Genomic DNA, 24,292 nt, shown 5'->3' with positions numbered 1-24,292 from the left:
AAAAATCACATGGGAAAGAAACCAGGTTGATCAAGAGGAACAGTAAAACTGGAACTCTGGTCAAGTTTCATATAGAAAAAAAATCCAGAGCATGTTTGGTTGTGTCATAGTGAGAAGCGACAGTGAATCAAACACAGGGTCACCTGAGTTTTCCTCTGGTGTGGTTGGTGATGGAGACAGACTGAGAGGATGGAGATGCAGTAGGCAAAGAGGAGGGCATTTTGTGATTAAAAAGTAGTTCGCTGGGCACCACAGATACATGCGGAGGCGATGAGGAAGAACTGCAGGAGAGGGGGTCCATGAACCCAAAGCAGGATTGGTAATATTCTTCCATGGGAGTTCTGGATACAGTACCAACACTGTCTGGTCTCTGGGTTGACTGCTAGAAAAGGACACAGAGACAGATGAAGAGAGACAAAACTAAATTTCTACTGTGTATTTTATACAAATCGTTCCATCTTTCATCTGTCTTTGACACTCTACCTCCTCCAGGGGGCAGAGCACTCCCTGCTGATCCAGCTGTGCAATATGATCTTGCTCCTTGGCAAGGTCGCTGTCTGGTGTGTCCATTCTGCGGGACCAGCTGAGCTTGTACAGAACCAAATGTTCAGGCTTCAGGATGGCTGGTTTCTGAAGCTCTGAGTGACAGGTACCGATCAGGTCAAGGAACATAGGGTCCTTTAGGAGAGAGATGGGGTAGAGAGAATGAATAAATAGTTTTTTAAGATGTTTGTGTGTGTGCTGTGAGTGAGTTTGTGGCTAAATAATGGATCCTACCCTGTGCAGTATAAGACATGCCACTCTCCTGTGATGTGCAATAGGCTGTGTGGGCCTGTAGACTGCCTTCAGAATGGTATGGCTGTGGGGGCGGACAGTGCCACTTGCTGGCTGGATGCTGAACACACTGTGCCCACTACAGTCCAGGTCCAGCTGATAGATTGCCTCAACAGGGGAAGAATTAAGCAGCTCCAATGTCTGCATGACTGCTCCTCCTTCTTCAACACAGCCAAAGTCCACCAAAGAGGAGGACAAGGAAACTTTGGGACCTAGTCACAAAGGAATATATTGCATAAAATTCAAGATTCTAAGTCCATTCGTCCTTGTGCTGTGTGTTCCTTTCTGTGTGTCCTATACCTTTACAATTTCCAATGAGTTTGAGCTGAGATTTGTTGAGTGCCCCTCTACATTTTAGAGCTAGGTACTCGACAGAGACAGTATCCACCACAGCAGGGGTATAGGTTACTGTTGCCTGTACTGATCCACCAGGCGCCACCTCACCCCTGCTCACATCACAGCTGAACTCTGATCCCAACAGAGGCACCTCGTCGGACAGTCGGGAAAGAGAGAACGATTCAGTTACCTGGAGGAGAGCAGAAAAAACAAAGATGAGAGAGAAGGCCACTGAGAGTGTACATTTGCATTACTGCATCTGGGTGTACTTCTCACAGGGGAGGGGTTGAAGATTTCAAAGTGTTTCTGCAAACTCCGGCCGACTGCCACAGAGCCAAACCGCAGCACTGGACCACTTTGTTGTTTTTCATCCTTCGCTGCTGGACTTCTCAGCTGAAGAAATGGGTACTTGGCTGAAAAGGGAAGCAGAGACAAGACAAGAGGCAAGTAAGAGAGTACTGGTTCTTATTTTTCGATTAATACAGATAACAAAAATACAGTATACCCTACTGCCATTTGGTTCAATCCATAGTACAGATGCATATTTTCAATTGTCAAAAACAAAATTGAAAACAAATATGCAACACACATATTTGCTCAAATGTGCATGGCTACACATAATCACCTTGGCTAAATCAGTGGTTTGCTTTATTTGAAGGTTGCATCAGTCATTCTTTGATGATGTAAATTTAAGGGATGTACACAAACATAACTATTTCAATAATCATTCATCCCCCTTGGCATTCTGTGCATGCCACTTCCCAATGTCTGAGTATGCCTCTCTCAGCTGCTAGTTACAGTACCTAGTCCCTGCAGGAGCACAGTGCAGCAGCTCTCCACCTTATCCTCCTGTTCACCAAACCTGCAGCAGGCGTGTTGCTGGTACACTAGTGCCTCTTGTGGCTGGAATACCACCATGATGTCACACTCCTGGCCAGGCTTCAACAGGCCTTGCTCAGGGCTTAGCTTGAACGGAGCACTGCACTCCCACTGGAAGTGCGTCTGGAGTTTACTGTGGAAAGAAGCGTGTGCAGAAAATGGGGGAAGTCACAGAAAAGGAGAGAGGTAGAGTGAGATTTATTCAACAGGAGTGATGTAAAGTGAAAGGGGAAAGACTTTTACATTATCTAGCTGCTGCTAAGCACAATCACACATGTGAGAACACAGAACTCTTTTCCTTAGGTTATTCATGCCTATTACTTTTCTGCACACTGCACACTCATATGTACCTGACATTTCTGAGCAGGAAAGTAGTATGCACTGAGTGTTGAACAGCACAGAGTGGCAGCAGCACAGAGTCAGGTACCTCCAGGGCACGACAGGGAATGGTGGCATGGAGGCATACTTGGAAGCTGCCATCTTTAGATTCAAACTCAATGCTGTCTTCATACTCACACTGACAGAGGACATGAAATAGGAGAAGTAGATCATGTCACATCTTAAACAAATACATGAATAACAATCTTTCATATTTTTTTTAAAACAATATATGCTTCTTGTGGGACTGTCCACGCTACTGAACAAAGAGAACATATAAAATAATTATGTAAAAAAATGTAACGTGAAAGCCATGGGGCACAACACTTATAACGCTTATAAGAGCCACAAATAAATGCAATTCTGTGTAACTTTGTGATGTGTTACCCTTTGGAGTGGTCTAAAGGTGATTGGCACTGTCAGAGAAGTCCCTGGGCTGATCACAACTGTCTGAGGAATTGAGGTGGTAAAAAACTTGGAAGCTGGAGGCCTGCGTGGGGGGCGGAGAGAAAATATGAGGATCATAACTTGTGTGTCTTTTTGTGTGACAAGGTAAGATTAAATATATGAATGCATGTGTCTATGTGTGTTTGTAAGAACCTGACGTGTAGCTTCCGCAGCTTGTTGTGAATATTCTTTAACACTAATGTCTTAGTGAACTCTCTTCGCAGGTCCCAGTCCTCCCAGACAAGCTCTGGCCTCATTTCCAACCCCAAGAAGCAGCTTTGTCGGCTGGAGGCTTTTCGTTGGCGTTTTCCATCCCGTTGCCTCTGGTGAGTTACAGTTGATGTTGTTTTTGGAAAAAAGACATATATAAATGACTTTTCAAGAAACATTAGAAGACCCCCTAAAGACATTTAAACTGAACAAAAAACTTAGAACTATTCCTTGTCTATTGCAGAGAGCTTAAACAGCCAGCAGTCAGACTTCAGACTCAAAAGTTTTGCACTTAGGTTATATTGTTGGACAGGCTAGAACAAAAAGTTTTGATTGGTCATAAATCATGTCAAAACAATTAATACATAGATGAGGTCAATTTTTTTTCAATGCAGTGTTTAATGCTAGACACCAGAAATAGTAACTATTGTAGTTGTTTTTGGTCATAAAAATAAATGGATTCTTCTCTTCCATACCTTTCTTCAATAGCATCCCCCCTGCCCCACAGGATATCTGTATAATAAATGATAGTCCTATAAGGCATAGACTGCTGTGCCTCATGGTCCAGTTTCTTTATTCTGGGAGCTGAATTGAGCTGATTTAAAACACAGGTTCAGTGAGATTTTAAGGAAAACATCTGTAACAAAAAAGAAACTTGAGCTACAAGTTATTAATGATACCGAGCTGTTGATATTCAAGCTTCAGTTAGCCTACTTTGATATCCTTCCCAGCGGTGGAGGTCCTCCATGGTTCCCCTGAACTCAAGGGCTCAGCAGGACCCCGAGTCTCAGCTAACATGACTGGGGAAAAGACAAAATGCGTGCATGTAAGCATTTACAATATCGAAAAAACAGACTAAAGTTCCTGGAGGCTATCTGGCGTTTACCGTTGTTTTTAATGTCTGCAATTTTACACGATTGATGCAATTTTGCATGTGTTAGCTAGCGTTAGTGACAGTGTTTTAGACTTTACGTGAATTAAGACCATAAACACGGCACACTCCAACACACCGACGCTTTCTTACCTTCTTTCAAGTGTTAAAAAATACAGCTTACAAGCTAAAGTCACAGCTATTTATTCAATTTAAGTCAGGAAAACACCGCTAGCGACTGAAGTTTGAAGTTTGTCGGCCATTGCGTTCCTATGGCAACAGACACTTGTTTGACATCGCCATGGTGATGACGGCAACCGAGGAGGGACAGTTTCGAGCTGGTAGATTGTTCACATATGATGTACAGTTATTTAGCATTTAGTTTTCTATATGTATTTTCATCTTATATTAAGTTTGCACATATATGTATTGGTATTCTCCTTGTTAGATGTCCTTGTGTAGATTTCTATTCGTTTATTTCTGTGTGTGTTACTGTTCGGCTTACTTTAATTCTGTGTAAACTGTTCTCTTTTCAGTAAAGGTTAAAACGTTGAAAAAATAAGCTATTTAGCTGTTGTGTAATGTAGATATGTGCATGAATCAAGGTTATGATTTCAAATAATAAAAAGAAAATAAAAACGTAAACTTAGTGTAAGAAACAATTTAGCTAATTGAAATATATTTTAAAAAGAGCCTAAATACTTAATTAACTTATTAACTTATTACCTGAAATAAAACATAAAATGCTTTTTAAACTTAAATCGTACCCCTGCCAAATCCTTCCCATTTTATAATAATAAAAAATTATAAAAATGAATATTGGAACTAAAAAAATGATAATAAAAAAAAACCTTTTCAATACAACAACAAAAAGAAGCTAAAACAAGCAAACGGAATCTGAAAAACTAAAATAAAAATATAAACAATGAAAAACTAAAATAACTGCTATTGATATGTTTTAAAAAGAAAACCTGAACTATCCCTTTATTTGTAAATCGCATGCATTGTCACGCACTCTTTCAGTCTGAATTAACTGGACTCAACACACATTTATTCAACTTTATTTTTCAAACTATTCCTCTCCACAAAAAACACTAGTTTTTCTTTTAAAAATGAAATATATTAAATTCTATAATATGTTAAATTACATTGACAACATAACATGCTTAACATAGTTTACAAAATGCAGGAAAAACTCCTTATCGGGAGTACGTTTCAGATACAATACAGTACGTGCAGCCGTTCCCTTGCATGTGTGTGTGCAGCTTGAAAATATAACATGCAGTTTCAATAATATAATGCAAAACAAATACATAAATTCATGACCGCATGGTTAAAAAAGTACTTCAGTAGCCACATTAGCAATATTCTGGCCACACAGAATGCCCTAAACCTTCAACTGGGTGAAAATGAATCCATTAATTTTTCAAATATTCGCAAAAGTATGACAAGTTTGGAATATTTAGTGGAATATTGTAACAGACCGGTATGCACTGATAACAAATGTAACAGTGACACTTTACAACAAGACTCTCAAAGTAAATTTTCCTGTCTCTTCATCCAGTACCTTCCATCAAAGTGCTATAACCCCTGTACTAGTATATTCAAAAATAAATTAAGTTTAATGGAGATGATGGGACAGAAGCACCGGCTTTCAATCTGTTTGTACCGTTTCAGTCACAAGTAAATCATGCATATGCCCATTTAAGAATCCATAACTCAGATGTATAACTGACCATTAAATGTCCTATCTTCATATAGTGTGCAGATGTCGATATACCCTTTTTTGCTCATTTGTGAGCTCCAGAGACAGATATGGTGCTACGGGTCGGGCTGTGAAAAATGAATGATCCTCTTCATGCCACCATGTTCATGCACCTGATTGCATTGTGTATTGTCTTCTCAGGAGCAATAAACATAAAAAGACGTACACTTAAAAGCATGCTGAACTTTATAACTATGGGAAAACCCCACATCTTGTTCTCGGCCCTCCCTCCTCCAGCTCCTCGTCCGAGTAACGGCTGTAGTTTCCTGTTCCTCCTCCGGCATGCCGCATGAAGCCCATAGAGCCTAGAGAACCTGCCCTCAGCACCTCTATCTCCTCTTTCTCATCCTCGTCCTCCCCTTCTATCTCCTCTTCATCCTCTAGGCTCGAGCTGTGTGAATCGCTCTGAGGCTTGGCGCTGTGGTGCATGTCCGCCCCGGTCCTTTCTGTGTCAGTCAGCGGGGAGGACGGGGCTGCTTGTTCCTTGGCTTTGCGGCTTCTCTTCCACTTCATACGTCTATTCTGGAACCAGATCTTAACCTGATGGAAAAATACGAAAATATTTAGTTCTGTGGGTTTAAAGCAACATATGTTCCAAAAAATCTATAACAAAGTTAAAAAAATTTTTTTTTAAAACTATGAGAGAACTGTCATGATATGTAAGTAAGATGTACAAGGAATTTTACTGGGCTCATAATTAAGATTACTTTGGGGCCACAGATCAAACTCAAACCCTGGGCTGCCGCAGTGAGGGCAGGGCCTCTGCACACAGGACACATGCTTGACCAATTGACTAACCGGCACCCCATATGATGGAAATTTAACATATATATAAAATAGTGCATGATGACCAACTGTGACCATGTTTCACCTCAACAGCTATACTGCCAATAGTGTAAATACGAATTAAAGTGTAAATAAGAATTTGTTCTTAGTGACTTGTCTGTTTAAATAAAGGTCAAATAACAATCGATAAAAAACGTGTATTGCAGTAAATGTTCAACTATCAGGTGCTGAACAGTTAAAGTTACCACCTTTGCTTCCATTTGCTTGTCATCAGTGGTGTTTCCTGGCAGCATTGTTTAACTAAATTGTAGTTAAATTATAGTTATTGCAAAGATTGTAAAGATGTTTTTTTGATTATTATTATTTATAATTTTTTTTTTTTTTTCAAGAAAGAATCAATATTTTTTCAAAACAATCAGGCTTTAGACTGAAATAAAAATCCAGATGGTAATTTAGGAATAAAACTAATATAATAATTTTTACTTCATTTTTCAGAATATTGTCTGGTTCTGGTAGAACTGTGTTTATTTATTGTTCAGTCTATTTTATAGCAAATGCAGTGTACTTTTTTTTTTTACAGACAATAGGGCTGGATATGTTACTGCTGTAAAGTCTGCAGTTCAGTACAGCCAAGATCACAAGGATGTTCAGTCAGCAGTTAACTGCAGTGTGAACCTGTGCATACCTTAATAGAGAAAAAAATAGAGAAAAATTGTCTCACCTGAGTCTCGGTCAGCATGAGTGAAGTGGCCACCTCAAAGCGTTTGGGCCTTGACAGGTACTTGTTGAGCTTGAACTGGTTTTCTAACTCCAGCAGCTGCTGGCTGGTGAAGGCCGTCCTGGGCCTCCGACACTTTCCCAACAAACCCACCTGGGCCGGGGCTGAGAGGGGGAAAACAGAAGGGTTATCATTTAAATTTGATCAATATTATCTTTTTCTATAAGAGCACAATACCCCTAAATAGTGAGCCTGTAAGTAAAAGAGGCCTGTAGTAGCCAATAATAGAAAAGGGAGAAAGACTGACATGAGAAACACATCAAGAAAACTTCAATTTGACAAATAAATATTTAAATAAATCATCCCAAAATCTTCCACACTGGTTTCCATTCAGTTGTCTGGATTCCTCTGGCCTACCTGCCTGTCTCCCCTCCTGCCTGTATATCTCACCTTCTCTCTGTCCGTTAACATTTTACTGCCTTGATGTGAGAGGATATTGCTCTGGAGGGGTAATAAACCATCACAGAGGACCATTACCTTAATGAAAACACTATAAATGTTGTCAATTGATTAAGTAGTAGGTCTATTTTAGGTGTTACCTTTACCGTAAATGTTTTCGCGCGTTGTTGTGTTTACGAGATGAATTGTCCTTAAGGGACAACATCTCAATGTCAAACACCAACACCAAGGTGTTAGAAAGACAAAAACACAAACACGAGCTGGATTTTGGCCTTTACTGCCTGCCTTACTTTCAATAAAATAAATACATTTAAGATATTTTTAAAGATTTGTGCGTAAATTATCTTGAGAGTACATGGATTTATTTTTTTTTTTTAAATTAGATGAAAAAAAAGAAGGAAAAAAGTTTCAACAAAAACAAAAAAACGTAACAGATGCTTTGAAGATACACAATCTAATATTTAGCCTACAATTATATAACAAAAGCATTGTGCATTATAATTCCACTATAATTATTCGTTTGATATAATAATGTAGTATTAAACACAATATTATTAAATCTCATTTATTACCTTTAAATATTTCAAAACGTGATTTTATTGAGACTTTTAAAACTATTTTCAACAAATTAAGAAGAGGGTAAACATCATGAACTTTCGGGAAGTAAGAATAATAAAGTTTAGAGCTGTCAGCGGGCGGATCCTCACCTCCATACTCCCCCATTCTGGGTATCATCATCCCGGCTCTGATCCAGTGCTCCAGCGGGAGCGTGGCGGCCATGCCGGCCCCCTTCAGCTGCTCCGGGTACGCGTGAACCAGCTGCGTGAAGCCCGGGTACATGAGGGCGTGCTGCTGGCCTCCGAGCGTCGCCAGAGGATACATGGAGCCCGGGTGCATTCCGAAGAGTCCCCCCTGGTGCAGAGCTGTGAATCCCGACTGCGACAAGTTGAAGAGCTGGGATTTGGACAGGACCCCCGGCTGAGCTGGAGAGGGGTGTGTTGGGACGGTTGGATGAGGGGAGGGAGTCTCCGAGCCGCGGTTCGACACCGGACTTCCACCGGGGCTCCTGCTGTGATAGAAGCCAGGGGACGCACCGTCGCTGTCCGCCCTCTGCTCCACGTCGTGCGCCAGGAGCGCTTCGATGCGAAAGTTTCTAGATTTCTCCATGGTGGTGGTCATTCTGCGCCGCGACGTCTCCAATTAACAGCCGACGTTAATTGGTTTGACACAACTCCTGTTCTTGATAATATCTTACACACGAAACGTAAACTTTAACTTAAAAGATAAACTTCCGAACGCACCGAGCTCTACTGCCACTCCTCTACCCTGAAGAAATGTCCTCTCTCTGACCTACTCCACTTACACCCCGTGCGTAAAGACCACTTTAGTCAGTCCAGCAGTGGGCTGAGAAATTACTCGCACCCAATAGCTCTATAAAGTTTGCTGCGTTGTGATTGGTCAGAGTCCTGCAGGACAGGGACAGGGCAGGATATACCTCTGAGTGGTTTGATTATATTATGCAAGAGAATTTTTTCCACTCCTTTTAAAAATAATTCACAATCTAACTCCTGCAAGGTGCTCTTTCTTTCTTTCTTTCTTTCTTTCTTTCTTTCTTTCTTTCTTTCTTTCTCTCTTTCTCTCTTTCTTTCTTTCTCTTATCTGTCTGGCAGTTTGACCTCACATGTGATCCCTGTCTCAGGTGTGTCTGGGGTGCAGCTTTCTCACACACACACGTACAAACCCACTTGAGGAGTATATTGCGTCAATTACTGTAAATGGCCCTTTTTCAGAGACATGAGGAAAATCATCACTTTTACAACTTAACTGTTCATTAAGCTTTATGGCCCGCTAAGGTTGACAGGGACCCAACAGTTATTATCAGCGGCTGCTGCTATGATTACCGGTCATCACCACACCATGGGGCGGATAAGGGGGCAGTAAAGTGACGGAGAGCAAACTCATTTTCTCTCCCTGCAGACTGGGGCCTCTCACACTTTGTGTATGTAGTGATGACAGGTGACAAAACTGTGTAGTAGTTGTGTTTATTTCACTACACCCATACAGTACATATAGCCATGTACACTGTTAAATGACTTCACTTAAAAGAAAAAAACACCAACTTACATCTAATTGTCTACTTTATTTATGTGTGTATGACCCGCAACTTGAGGGAACTGCATGGTGGGCTCAAAGTGTCCAAATTGGATCTACTTCTGCCGCAGTTTTAACCCGTGGTGATTTCCTGCACCAGGTTTATACACGACTGATAAGAGACGGCCGACGGCCTGGGAAAACAAACTGCTCTCACTTCAAAGACAAACACACCAACACCTGCTGAACCACCCGACATATAAACTAAACGGTCTTTGGTCCATATATGTGTCACGCAGGCTTACACAAGAACTGCTCAGCAGATTTCCAGGAAACTTGGATGGAGGGGTGGGTCTCGGGCCCAGAACAGACCTCATTAACTTCTGATGTGGATCCGGATTAAGAGACGGATCAAGGTGTTTTCTCACTTTCTTTGACGGTGTGAGATTTTTGACATTTTGGTTGATCTCTCTGGGAATAATGCATTGATCCTGAGCAGTCAGGGGTGGTTTGAAACAAGGGTACTGAGTTTGATATTGGATTTGGATCGATAGACTGTTGGGCCTTGGCTGAGGTATGCTCTCTAATGAGTCAGTGCCACTTTAGTTTATTACTGTTATGACGAGTTAGAAAAGACTTAATAGACTCATAAGTGCTGATAAAGTCCCTCACCTCTTTTGGCTTTGATGTTGTTGTTTCAAGTCATCTCCAAGGGGACACAGGTTACTAATTAACAAGTTCCATCATCAATCATTACTCAGAATCTCATATATCTCACACAGACCACAGGTAGACCACAGCTAAGTAGAAGATATGGCTGTAATTGCAGATAATGCATTTCAGAAATTTTACATATTTCATAACTATTTAGATTATTTAGGCATAAGTGAAAAATTCATATCTTAAAAAATAAAATCATATTTTGCATATGCATGTTTCTCCTATGTGAGTCTGGTGAAGATTTCAGGCTGCGATTAAACAGTAAACCATTTGCCAAATGTTGGCAATACACAAATCTAAATGTTTGATAAGCTGACATTTTGTTTCTTTGTTGCAATTTCATGCTTCTTCGCGTCTTAAGAATCAATTTGATGCTGTGACAATGCTTTGCTGACAGTCCAGTTGGGATTAGGCACAAAATCACTTGGTTAGGGTTAGGAAAAGATCACGTTATGGCCTAAGATACCTGTTTTGGTCACCACAAAGACAGCCGGAGTTGTCTTGCGGTCTCGCGGTCTCGCTAAAAACATCTATAGCGGCGTCATGGTTAGAAATGTTGAAACGCAGGCTCGAACCGCTGTCAATGGCTTCGCTTTATGACTTTACCACCGTCCCCTGCACCTCCCGACATGAAGGTCATGTACTGAAGATGTTTTATAGACATGTCTGTGGTATGCTGTGGTTTGCAGACACGTAAACTAGTAATGTTTTCACCTGGTGACTCGGCTGAAAATGTCCACACATCTCCTTTAAAAACAGCTGTAATTGACACCAACCTCCTCATGTTAAAGTCATGTCAAATACGCACATAATGTGGAAATGTTAGTGTGATATATATTCAAAATTTGAATGCAAACCACAGTTTGCAAAAGTGATCTATTTCGAAACAGAATTAACACAGCATACTAAACTTGTAAATGAATTTGCCTTGCACCTCACACCCACATGAGGCGCACTGTACAGCTTTTTTTATCGCAAAGTAATTAAATTGCAAATATAGTGTTATCTATGACAAAATAAATGCTTTGTTTGTTAGCAATCAGGTCTTTTTTCCACTCCACTGGGTAGTCAGATGGGTCGGAGTAATGTGTGAAGCACCAGGGATAGGACTGTAAAAACCAGCTGTAAAATCATTAATACTCTGTGATCTGTTCTACGTTAGATAAGCAGCAGAGAGAGGGGATCTATCACACCATTTAATAAAGTTTGTACAACATATCTTGACAATGATATCCGCGCTCAAACATCACATCGTTTGAGATAAGATATAAAAGGACACAGCATTTGAAATTTCACACCACTGACAGATATGATGCTCGGTAATATAATGTAATTGTGATTTACGGCCTTTAGATTGCCTTGTTAATAACCCTTGACAAAAAAGTCTTTGTGTTCATATAACCCTCGCTCAGTGCTTTTATCTATTCACACACAGATAGCAGTCATAACTTGATACTTTGTACAGTAATATACCGCGGCTCGAGGATGAAACGGTCGCGTCTGAGGTCGACTGTCTGATTTGAAATGGAACCACTGTTCTTCAAAGGCATTCCTTCATCTACAGAAGCGCTCATTAAACCAGAGGTCAGGTGTCAAACTGAACTGCAACTCTATTTATTTTCAGTCTTTCAGTGTCAGAAAAATACTCCGTGTTTTAGATTTTTACACGAAAAGCAGAAAGTTATATTGCCCCACAAAGACAGAGAACGGCTGCTATACAGTCAGTAAAGTTGAGAAAAAAAGGTGGCTGGACAAAAATGACAGATATTATTGAATATGGACCTCTTTTCACACTCCCTTTCATTTCCTTGTGGTGTTACTGTGCTGATGCAAAAACTGCATTAGCAACATGGCTACCGCTAGCAGCAAGGCTACTGTCCAAAACACGAAGCAGACAAGTCTTGTTTCTACTGATCTAGGAGAAAAAGTCTGGTAAGGTGAAACGCATATCAGTTAGGAAGCCGACTTTGAAACAACACCAGCGTGCCCTCTTTCGAGTGAAGGCCCGTCCGTTCACTCCTGTTTTACTTCAGTTTCTATCAATCCCTCTTTGCCTCCTCCATCAGCGTGGTTCTTCATATTTTGGAGTGTAGAGTTTCCACAGTTATAGCAGTTTTTTCAGTGTAACTTGTAATGATATTAAATGTTAGCCAAATGTTGCATTTGATTTTCCGGGTACACCGTAGGCTAGCTGTTCTTACATCATGGGGAGTCACACCACTACTGTCCTGAACAGCTGTTATGAGCTGGGACTGTTTTCCAATAGCCACTTTTGGGTCACGGCCACCTTCTTACGCACGGACCGTAAAAGCAGACACACACATATTTGCATGCACCCACACCCACACACCCATATAGACAACAATGCCTAGCCACAGAGTCGAAATAGACAAGAGCAGGTCTGAGAGAGACACAGAACAACTACTCAGGCCGTAGCTCCTCTCCACGCTGAGCAGTAAAAGAACCATTCATGTTGCCTCTATTCATACACAAATGAAAAAGAGGTTAACCCAGTGGGCGAATCTGTCAGACCTCCTAGTTAAGAGGCAGAGAGGTTACGCCTTTCTTGCACAGTTCACAGCAGTATGGGCGAGGTATAGGCAGGAGCTAAATCAAAACACATTTGGTTACAAGAGCTTTTTTTTAATGAATTATATCAATTGCAGTGACGCTATTATGGAAAAAAGAAAAAAAAAGGTTGCCTTCATATTTCTCAAACATTTTGGCTCTTTTTCTTGCAAAGCAGCACATCGTCAGTGACATAACAACAGTTAGATCATTTTTCCAAATTTCCACTCAAACTTGGTTTCAAAAAAAGCAATCAGACGAAAACAATGCTTAATCCTTAATGCAAACTTTCTGTGGTTCATGTCATTTAAAAGATAAAATGCAATCGTATTGCAGCCGCTTCTAAATATATTTTTTATATAAAATCTTGCAAATCAGGAATTTAACCGTGATGGAAACATTGGTGACCTTCCTTGAAGGATGACACAGATTAGCAGGGTCACTGTGTAAGTAAAGTGAAATCAGACTATGTATCCCTGGAGACATTAAACGTAGAGGAAAATCCCCATCAGATAGAGTATAATAAAGCCTGTTGTTCTTCCTGCTGTCTGCGTCCTATTGTGGTTTCATGTCTAATATCTGCTTTTGCTTTCTATTGTTGCATCTATTGTCATGTCCCAGTTTAGCTCTGATTGGCCTAATGAGCCGCAGGGGAATAGAACACTTCCTGGTTGAGCAGGGGGTAGGCGTTCGGGGTTGCTAGGTTCAACGTTGTTCCAAATGACTTGATTAATGACGGCCGTCACAAACTGAGACCGGGCAATAATGAGGAGGACACGAGGGAGGAGCGGAGGAGGGGAAGAGGAGGGAAAGGAGGGGAGGCGGGAGATTGGATGATTATTACTTAGCACAGTAAACAGCGAGATGACAGTGCAATGAGATGAGACTTCAGGGGTAGAAGGAGAGGAGTCGCACAGCTAATTAGACGTGAACAGGGGTCTGTGAATGGGAGGAGGAGACAGACACACGTAGAGCTGGTTAACACACAAAGACAGGGGCAGTGACGGGGCGGCAGAGTAGTTAAACATCTGTTGCTCTGTGGGACGGCCAGACCGCTCTGCAGGGTCAGGTTCCCAAAATACTCCGTCCCCAAATATGTTCTTCCTTTAACACAGAAACACGATGTCTGTAAAGTAGTTTAAACCCATCTACAAAATTGTGTCACGTCTGTAAAAAGGCTTGGGTAAGTGGAAACAAGACAACACATGATGGTGCGGCAGTCTTATAGAGCTTTCTTCGACAGACAACCAGTGCAGGAATCAGTTCTTTGGATATATTTACAATTTTTAACGAAAAGTTGAGTCTTAAAATGTTTGTTGGGGTGTAAACTGTTATTGGTATTGCAATCATTAATACTAATGTATTAATTTTGACCAGATTTGACCATTGGCATGTGTCAAGGGAAGACACTATGAATTAAATTGGGGGAGAGCATACCTCCGCCAAAACCCAACAGTCCCATTTTGTACGCACTCATTGATACCAGCCACCTTAATACACTTGATTATTCAGTCTCAATGTCCATACAGTATTAAAAAAAACAACCAAAAAAAGCCAAAAGACACCTGCAATGCTAAAGAAAGTGAGAAAAAGAAAATTCCTGGATCTGTGACTATTATCCGGCTCGACTTTCAGAGATAATGGGGACCCATCCTCTATCCAAGTTTATTTGGGGGGGAAATCCATTCAGTAGTTTTGTGTAATCCTGTAGACGATCCAACAAATGGACATTGGGGACATAACTTCCTTGGCGGAGGTAATTATCTGTTGAAATATGATTTACGCAGTGTGGATGGGCAAGTCAACCAGGTGAGATAAATCAGGGTTAGGATTAGGCAATCACCAAAATAATCAGTAGTACAAACCAGGCTATTCGAGGGGGTCATGTGTAGATGTAACCACAGCCATAGGGAAAGTGATCCTTATGACCGAGACCCGATCTTTCACTAACCATAGCTAGGAGAAGGCCTAGAAATCTTGGGACAGTCTAGCAAATCTAATCTAACCATCTTGAATTAGCCTTACCTGTGGGGTGCATGAATGTGTGACTCAAACACAAAAATCCACCTCATTGTGTGGCAACAACCTTGATTCCAAAGAAGTTGAAACTTCGTGTTAAACTTGTATAAAAACAGAATGCAGCCATCCTTACTTGTGAACGACTGAGCCTTTCGCACAAAATTGATCATGATACTGTCACCTGTTACCGGTTAACCTGTTTAAGGAGTGTTCTGAACGGGTGTTTTTTGGGGCACATGTTTTTGATAATAAGTCAATAAGGATTAACAAATTCTAACATTCTGATTTATAATTATTTTACACAGCATCCCAACTTTTTTTTAGAAGTCAGTCAACGTCATCCTCTGGCGTCCTTGAATATCTGTAACACATCAACATTTTAGCCTCTGAGACACATCAGTCCGGATCACTGAACACGTCACACGCCTTCGTCCTTCACGTTGGTTTCTGGAGCGTTCAAACATGACTACAGACATCTGACCGACCAATAACTCCTAGCCCCGTCAGTTGCTTCCTTTCCATGCATCTTCTATGACTATTTTACTCCTGCTTGTTTAATCTAGCCCTCATCATTCTCTCCCCAGCCCTCCATCCTGTCCGAGTGAAGACAGTTCAATTAGCCTCGCGGTCCACGGACACTCCCACCAATCCATGTTTGTGGGGTTTAATCAGATTGGCTGCGTGCTTGTGCTTGTGTTTGCATGTGTATGTGTGTGTGTGTGTGTGTGTGTGTGTGTAAGGTTTAGGGTTAGGCGATGTAGGGAAAGACATAATTCTTTATTACCACCACACCTGACACCACGATATCACCTCTCCTCCACTGCGTTTTATTTATCCTCTTCTGCTCTCCAGAACCTGAAGAATTCTGATGAAAAACACCTATACTGGTGAAGTGAGGAAGATTAAATGAAAAAAAAAAAAGAGGCCGGAGGTAGACGCTTGTAACTCCGGGAATGAGCGTAGTTTACTAGATTGCATTGTAGTCGGCGTGGAAGATAGTAGTGAAATGACCTGCATGGTGATTTACAGCTTCGAAGCAATTTGGATAAAAGAGGCAATAAGCAACATTGGTGACACGTGTCCTCTACAATGACATCTTTATCTCTGGATTTGATTTGAAAGATATTTGGTGGCGCTTTTGTCTTGTGTCCACGCTGCTTCTGTTTATTTGAAGAATGGATATAAAATGTAAAATATAGCTGCGATCCAAGAACCAATTTCTGTATGTGTTAGCTTTTGAGATGAGTCAACAATGAAGGGGGGTTCTGTCTCCTGAAGTGATGACGACCGGCAAATAAAAATTGCTTGCAGAGAAATATTCATATATTCATTTCCATATTCATTATTTTTCTCCCCTAATGATGCAACCCAATCACCAGAGGAAATGTTGGCATTGTTTATTTCTGCAAACCGCTGATATGTTGAAATGTAACGTTTCCAACTTTACGCGTCTATTGTATTTTTATGATGATACATTGCTTTGATTAAAGGATAAGTTTAACCCAAAAATTATAATTCAGTCATCATCCGCTCACCCAGGGCAGTCAGTCAGGTGAAGTGTTGTGGTCCACAAAACATTCCTGGTGCTTCCCAGTAAAACAGCGCTGCGGCATTTTGCTTAACAACTGAAGAAGAACCACTAGTTTTGAAAAGCAAAAAAAAATTACCTAAAGAAAAAAGAAAGTGTAAACCAAGTCTATAGAAGCTCCAAAATCCCGAATTGATAAAAGACAATATTTACACCCATGACTCGCAGTCAAGCTCGTGCACTCAGTTCAGACAGGGTGCATGATCGGGTTCTTTAAGGTCTGGTTAGGTTTAGGCACCAGACCTTCTTGGTTAGGGTTAGAAAAGGATTATGTTCTGGCTTAAAATATCCAGTTTTGTCACCACAAACAACTGGAAAGTGTTGAGACTTCTGGTTAAAAAATACCCAGATTTGTTGTCACAGAAATGGCTGGAAAAATTCCCAATGTTCCCAGCTTTATCAGTCGAAAAGGGAAGCAAATAGTATCAAACTGCCTCAGTCAAAAGTCTCTCATGTTGAGATGATACGTTTGAAACAGATGTTCAATGTATCTCTGGTGTGTAGAAACGCATACTGCCAAAATGTTATTCTGGCAACTGCTGAAATAAAAAAAACAAACAAAAACAAATCAGTTCGCTGCCACAAGCCTTGAAATGACTGCAAGATCAATTAAAAAGGATATATTCATATCATGTAAAAAGACAGGTAACACACACAGAGATAGACTTTTGAAATCTGCTGTGTGAACAAGTGTGTTCATGTGCTTTACAGCATGTGTTTGATTCTGGCACACAGGAGGAGGCTGTGCTGAGGCTATCCAGGGGTTAACGGGGGGATTAGCTCTGCTTTAGTCAGTCGTTTTGACGGAGGCGGGACTGACATGCTTAGAGGAGGAGCTGTCACAGCTTGATGTATGTTGTCCCACACCGACGATGAGATTTCATTTCCCTAATTGATCCCCCACCGCCCCTTACTTTGCACCTACTCCCTCTCTTGTTTATCTCCACCTTCTGCCAGGAACTCCTCTGTTTTCTACCCTCGGCCCAGATGTTGCTTGTCTAAATGCAGCCTGAACAGTTCAATCAGTTACAGCGATGCACACTGAAAGACCAGGTGTTGAACCGATTAGCATCATTACAGGCCAAATGAACTCCGTGATGAAGAATCATTATTATTATTATCATATATTATGTTTCACTGTGAGCAGCCTCTGGATTAACCAAAAAGCCTGTTTTACACCTCTGAGAGCTAAAAAATAAACTGCCCTCGAGGACAGGTTTACACACTATGGAGCCATGACTTTTGGTCCAAAATATAGGGATATTTGATCTTTTTCAAATGAACTTTCAGGGATCTCTGAACTCAACTGAAGGGGATAAGTAGCATCGGAGCTATCGGAGAAAAGGATAAACCTGACTGAGTTTACCATGAGAAAGATATCCAAGGTTTTTAGGCTTGTTCCTGCCAAAACCCGATGTAATGATTGCAAGAAACAGATCGTGGAAAGTGATAGGAGAAGAAATGATGGGAAGATTCATAACTGCATGAGACGTCAATTTTCCCAATGCTCAGGTCTGGTACGGTGGGCAGAGATACGCACTCGCATGCCTGATCGGAGCGACTGAAGTGAGCAAGTTTCCTGCTGCTGTCTGTAAATGAGCACCTAATGATGTGTGTGCAGCTATTTGCTTATCCGTATCAGCTCCACAGCCGCTCGTGTTCACACGTTCATGCAGACGATCACCGGAACGCAAACAGGCAGACAGACAGACAGACAGACAGACGGACGCAAATCGCCTTGGCTGGTGCCATGATGAATGAGCATAGAGATAGTGATGATTCATTATTTGGCTTGTTTGAACTTGTTCCCCCCTTTTTGTTTTTCGTTTTTAAAAGCAGCGTTAAAAGACGTGATAGAGCAATTTGATGGAGCACTTTGTTTACTAAGAATTCAGTTGGTCGATGCTCCTCCGTTGATATATTTCAAAACACATTTCAGTGTGAGGCAAAAGAAATCTCTCCAAAACTAAAGCTGATGGTTTTAAAAGAGCAGCTCATCCAGAAAAAAAAAACCTTACCTTTTTCCGAGGTTCCCAGTAGGCTTTTCTAACTGGAGCACCATCTGAAGTTGGATTTACTACTCGGAAAGTGAACGCAACTCTCATTAAAACAGTTTGGATGGATAATAAAATGTTGGTAAAATAGTGATAAAAATATCACTACAGGTTTTTTGTTTTTGGAGTGAAATGTCACAAAAAATCTCTTACATTCAGTGAAGGATCCTTTTTGCTCAGCCTCAGCTGTACTTTTTTTGTTCAGTGCTCATTAGCATTAGCATGCTATCACGCTTAAACTAGGATGGTAAACAGACCGTAAACCTCGTCACTGTTAGCATTTTAGCATGCTGCGCGAAGCACCACTGTGCTGCCCAGGGTACAGGCTCACAGGGCGGCGAGCACGGCTGTAGCTTTTTAGCGTTGATCGATGGTAAAAGAGACAAACGGTGAGATATATTTTGAGTGAATACGACCAAAAACTCAAAACACAAATCAGAGTTCTAATTCTTCAAGTGAATCAGGAAAAATATACAATACTTTTACATTTTTATTAACATTGTTTCGGAAGGGAGCCGAAGCTATGCATATTTAGAGCTTTTCTTTTATTCTGGCTAATTAAAAGTTTCTGTAACAACACTTAAGAAAACTTTGATTTCTTAATGATACACCTTTGGCCACCTTCAGCTGACACGTATTTTGGAGCTGACTAAAGTGATCACGTCTTGCTTCACTCCTTGCTCAGCAATCCACAGATGGTGCAGCAGAAGCCGTCTCTCCCCATAACCCTCGACTCCCCTCCTCCCTCCATTCTTGCCTATTGACGTGATAATGGCTCCAAATTGATGAAGCCATTGAGTGTCGCGGTGACACGAGGGTGAGTGGGGACACAAACTCTCCACCACCCAGTAACACTCATTAATCAGGCCCCTTCCAGCCCCCCGTCCCTCCCTCCAGACTGACGCACTGCCAGGGGCTGTAATGCAACACTGCCAGTCTGGTGGGGTCCAACCTTGTCTGACTTTGATTCTGCCTCATTTCTTTCTACTTGTTCTCAGTCTGCATGTTGACAATGTTGATATCAGTCGCCGCGATGCTGATTAATTTGAAAATTGATGGTAGAGGAAAGCTTAAAATTGAATAAAAGTTCAAATTGAATCTTCGTTCTTGAAAGACTAAAAGCAATTTGGAGACATCTCTTGCAAGATTGTACGCTCACCAAAAGAATTTCCTCTCTAACTTTGTTTTAAAGACATAATTCCTTGTAAAAACTAAAAGAAAGAGAGAAGATAAACTCGGAGGAACACACCGAATGACCTCCAAAACTCATTCACCTTATAAATCCTGCTTTGAAGCCACACAAAAATAGATTTCCTCCCAAATGACAGATAGTGTTTTTCGGTCTTTGAGGGGTTGGTTGCGTTTAAATCACAGCATAGATTTAAGCTGAGGTAAATCAGCGTGCTGGTGGCCAACGTGTTGACATCTACATCCTAAACTCCCTCACTCGATAATGAAATCAGCCTTGACGGCGTGACAGCTCAATACGCTCAATACGGTTAACTAACTTCCAGCACGCGTAGGACGCGTTTTGTTACGAATCACTGAGTAGATGGTTTGAGAGCAGGGTCAGAGAAATGCTTCTGGTGTCAGACGTCCCTGGAGGCAGACAATATGCTAATTGAATTACTGTAGAAAAGTGACAATATGGTAAAACCTCATGGTCCAATATTTTAGTCAGAAGAGAGGTTCCTCATAAAGATTTAATCTCTGATAATATGCATCTTTAAAGAAGGTTTGGAGAAAGAGAAAGGTGGCAAGCAGGGTTTAAATGTTGAATTTAGAGATTGAGTAGTTTGCCCTGAACTTTGATCTTATTGACTCTGGATGGCAGTAAATTAAGGACTTGGAAAAACCCATCATAATCATGCAGGAGTAAAAAAAAAAGGCTGCTTCCTGTTTTCAAAGGAGACACATTATGCTATTTTTAGGTTCATAATTTTATTTTGGGTTACTTCTAGAATAGGTTTACATGCTCTAATGCTCAAATAACACATCAGTTTCTTCACACTGTCCAGTGCTGCAGTATTGTTTTAGCTCCTGTGTCTTTAAGGACCCCCTCCCAAATACTCAGTCTGCTCTGATTGGTCAGCTCACACAAGCCTGAGCCAGCATAGCTAACAACAAGGCAGCTGTGCTAAATACATTTTTTTTACGTGCCAAACTAGCCACTGCAAATTATGCAAATGTATCACATAAGTCGTGGAATTAAAGGCGGGACTACTGATGAGGCATTCATGAGCAGTGATTTCTGTGGAAGAGAGGAGTTTCGGTTGGTGCAGACTTTGACCTTTTTAACTTTCAAGACCTTTTACATGCACAGGAACCTTTACCTTACCAAAAGGAACAAGGGGGGGCATAAAAGGTCTCATTTAACAATATTTGCTCATTATGGTTTCCTCTACAGTGCAAACTCCAGTCATGATTAACACAGCTCTAGTTTTGCATTTCCAGCCAGCTTATGGCCTTCTTGACCACTTTTGGAAGAGAAGCTCGTCAAACATGCAAACTTAAAAGCCTCCTCTGGGGATGTGCCTTAAAGCCTAAAGATGAATTATTTATGTATAAATGACACATTTAATAGCATTTTAAGAACAACAACACGATCCTAACAGTTTTATAAGCACCTTGACCAAATGTCAAATCTCCTCTGGGCCTCAGATATCCTGCCTTCAGACACCACCCCTGACCTCTGTGCTTCAGAGGGAAAAGTTAATGTTTTGTCTATAAGATGGATTTTACTGCTCCCTAGTGTCCAGAGACGGTACAAGCTACAGTGTGTTATACACATTTGAGTTTGGGGGCAAAGAGTGCCCAAGTCACAACACCTGACCTTGAACATTTGGTGAGGGAAACAAAGATGATGAAGAGAAATATAAGATACAAAAAAAAAAAATCAGTTCCAGACAATATAAACTGTCATTTGAGTAAGCTTGCCCTGAAGAAAAAAGTATGATTTTTGATATTTATATTATTGAGAGAGCAGGCAGTGGCATGCATCATCGATTCAAACAGGCTGCACTGATTTAAATGTGCGGCAGCCTGTTTGATCTTGAACTGAAGCGACCTTACAAAGCTGTTAAGCCGGCATAAAAAAAAAGACTGATAGCAATCAGCCACACCTGGAAGGAAATCTATGCTACAGAAGAGCACATTATCGGTCACAACAGTCAGCCAGGTGGACGTTTATCTCGACCATCAGGTGGGCACTATCAGAGCATCAGCGCAGGGCGACTCTAATCCCCCGACAATGACTCTTCAACAGGGATGAGCAGCCTCAGTGGGGTTTTTCTGCTCATTCATGACAACTTCTGTGTGTTTTCTGCATGTTTGTTGTCATTATTATATTGTACGCTGCTCATATGTAACACACAAAAAATGTATGTTTCATTTCTATTCAGATGTACAGCTATAGGAAATCCTATAGCTGTACATCAAATCATTTTTAAGTTATGAGTTTTTGAAGTCTGGCCCTCTGAGCTAATTTAATTTATTCATTTATTCATTTATTTATTCTAGCTTTTTTTGGATTCTTTATGTGTGTTTTCTAAACCCAATCAGTCCCAAAATGTTCACTGGATTGGGTTGAAATCTGATCATCCAAGATTTTATGATTTTCATCATAAAATCATTTAAATAGCTTTTGCTGAATGGTTACAGGATCAAATTAAGAACAGATTCTTCATTCTGTTAAAAATACTAATGACTTCCTGTCATTTTCAAAAATTCATATCTCCAGTAGTTTTCACTTTCTTGCAGCCAAATGTTGGTTCTATGTAGTGTTACTGTGGTTTTATCACATCCAGAACTTATTGGGTCCTGTATAAAGCTCTTGCTCAGTTTAGCTTCAGAACTGAAAAACCCAGTCTTAAAGTTATTTTGACTGAAGCCTTTGCCGAGAAGGATCATTTTGATTTACTATTTTTGTGTGAAAGTACTGATTGATATTCATTGAAAAAATTAAATATGTCATATAAGTCCTTTGTCTTTTAAAAATGTGTGAAATTACATTCAGTGTTTTCCTGTATCTGCCTGATACCTATTGAGCCTGTTTTTCATTGGGTTCTGGAATTTTAAAGTTAGGCTCGTTCTGTTGAATACCAGATGATGTCATCTCCGTGTGTCTGGACAAAATATTAAACCCAAATTGCGGAAATTTAGCTCAAACAGCCAAACTTGATAAAAAATGTAAATCATAACTTATAAAGTATTTGGAGTGCAGCTATGTGATTTTGTACAATTTTGTCCCATGATTTCAATAGACGTATCAACCTGAATTGTTTAGCTAAAATCATGACACGAACTGTGATTCTTCTGGATATTGTGTGAATTGGCTTTGAACGAACCTTATTCAAATTGAGCTACACAACTTGCTCCTTGTGCATATAATTAAAGTCAACTTTAGTCAGCAGTCCTTGAATGCAACTTTAGAGAAGACGTTTTGATTTATACATCACAGTGAATGCAGTTGAGTCGGTGTCATGTATTATTATTCTGAGGTCTTATTCTCAATCCACAGAAATGAGAAAACTTCCAACGCTTTTGTAAGTTCATAAAGATTGAAGTCTAATAGCGTAGTCTTCTACATCATCGTTTAATAAGGCATACTTTACGAAACGAGTGATGTTTTTCTAATGCTTTGATCATTCATTTATCAAAGCAATGTATATCAGTGAAAAGCCATCACATAAGGACACATCCTCTAACGTTGATCCTCACAGTCTTAACCGTCATGCCACCTAAATTCCACAGGATGTCGCCAAAGACTACCGAATCGCAAAGCAAAAGCAGCCTGATGCCCCCTCTCATTCACCACCAGCTCTGTGAGATGGTCCTGTGTGTTCACCTTCCAGTGCAATGTGAATTACATTCAGATCTTTATCAAATAAAACTCAATTGTATGTAATCAAATCCAAGATGGAGACAGGAGATTCATGTTTGTGATGTCGTGTGAGGTATTCAGATCACATAAGTCATCTGATTCAAACAAGGAGCTTAAAGTAAAACCCTGCTCTTGTCCCGTCGTGCTGATTCTCTACATCGCTGTTTGAACACCACAGGGTTTGCAGGAGATGGGGACTGCGTGCCGTACGCTTTCTTTTTGCGCTCCCACTGAGGGCTGGAGATCCACTGGGAGTCCCGGTGGCTCCTCCTTCCTTTCCCAGCCTGCAGAGTGGTGGGAACCGGGTACTGGGCAGCCCAAAATGGTATGCTATTTTTACCACTCTCTGCTCAATCTGAGGGCTGCTCCCTGGAGACCTGTTGCCGGCAGCTCTCCCCAAGCCGCGGAATTTAACCCTAGGACAGCTCTCCCCAGAGGTGATGGAAAACATCTGGCCAGCTGCTTGACTACAAGGCCTGGTTGTCCGGCTTCAGTGCTATCATCTCCCATAAGACTTTTTTAGCTCTGGCTATGCAACCCTCTGTTGATCTTTATTTCCTTACAGGAATGTGAGATGTAATAATCTGATGCAGTGATGGCTGATTTTGACAGTTGCCTGCACGCTGACGGTTTTATTAAAAGTGGTCGGATGGCTTCGGTCAAAAAAACAAAAAACAAACCCTGAAA

At 40.9% G+C, this 24,292-nt stretch overlaps 2 protein-coding genes and 1 long non-coding RNA gene across 7 annotated transcripts in view; 1 reads left to right on the top strand and 2 right to left on the bottom strand.

The window, feature by feature from the left end:
• Nucleotides 1-4,248, bottom strand: part of cfap65 (cilia and flagella associated protein 65) — an 11,672-nt gene extending 7,424 nt beyond the window's left edge. For 2 of the 4 annotated variants that reach the window (XM_030429327.1, XM_030429329.1), the window contains exons 1-11: nt 4,109-4,248; nt 3,799-3,884; nt 3,028-3,197; nt 2,815-2,917; nt 2,400-2,566; nt 1,974-2,182; nt 1,447-1,583; nt 1,135-1,360; nt 778-1,046; nt 484-678; nt 144-382 (exon numbers count right to left, since the gene is read on the bottom strand). In XM_030429327.1, coding sequence (XP_030285187.1) covers nt 144-382; nt 484-678; nt 778-1,046; nt 1,135-1,360; nt 1,447-1,583; nt 1,974-2,182; nt 2,400-2,566; nt 2,815-2,917; nt 3,028-3,197; nt 3,799-3,882 — 1,799 coding nt within the window. In that variant the 5' untranslated portion in view covers nt 3,883-3,884; nt 4,109-4,248. The remainder of the gene's footprint in view (nt 1-143; nt 383-483; nt 679-777; nt 1,047-1,134; nt 1,361-1,446; nt 1,584-1,973; nt 2,183-2,399; nt 2,567-2,814; nt 2,918-3,027; nt 3,198-3,798; nt 3,885-4,108) is intronic. The other 2 variants (XM_030429328.1, XM_030429330.1) reach the window with 1 other exon arrangement.
• LOC115588625 (uncharacterized) lies at nt 2,100-24,292 on the top strand. 2 transcript variants are annotated; one of them, XR_003985396.1, is made up of 4 exons: nt 2,100-2,235; nt 2,824-2,979; nt 3,099-3,200; nt 23,784-24,292. It is a non-coding gene; the product is annotated as an uncharacterized LOC115588625 (long non-coding RNA). The 2 variants fall into 2 exon arrangements; XR_003985397.1 differs by lacking the exon at nt 23,784-24,292 and adding an exon at nt 6,105-6,233.
• LOC115588624 (motor neuron and pancreas homeobox protein 1-like) lies at nt 5,000-9,069 on the bottom strand. The gene is made up of 3 exons (XM_030429332.1): nt 8,391-9,069; nt 7,228-7,388; nt 5,000-6,260 (listed from the first exon to the last, which is right to left on the bottom strand). The coding sequence occupies exons 1-3, from the start codon at nt 8,860-8,862 to the stop codon at nt 5,913-5,915; spliced, it is 981 nt and encodes a 326-aa protein (XP_030285192.1). The 5' UTR covers nt 8,863-9,069; the 3' UTR covers nt 5,000-5,912.

This window comes from Sparus aurata, chromosome 9, assembly GCF_900880675.1.
Source record: "Sparus aurata chromosome 9, fSpaAur1.1, whole genome shotgun sequence".
In the NCBI taxonomy this organism is placed as follows: Eukaryota; Metazoa; Chordata; class Actinopteri; order Spariformes; family Sparidae; genus Sparus; species Sparus aurata.
The sequence above is the reverse complement of the archived record's forward strand: the minus strand, read 5'-3'. Positions and strand labels throughout refer to the sequence as shown.

Bases quoted from the DNA above. Each gene is read 5' to 3' on its own strand.
- LOC115588624 (XM_030429332.1), bottom strand. From the start codon at position 8,862: ATGACCACCACCATGGAGAAATCTAGAAACTTTCGCATCGAAGCGCTC. The intron at 7,389-8,390 runs GTGAGGATCCGC...TCCCCCTCTCAG, and splicing joins CAGAATGGGGGAGTATGGAG to CCCCGGCCCAGGTGGGTTTG. The intron at 6,261-7,227 runs GTGAGACAATTT...TTTTTCCATCAG, and splicing joins TCATGCTGACCGAGACTCAG to GTTAAGATCTGGTTCCAGAA.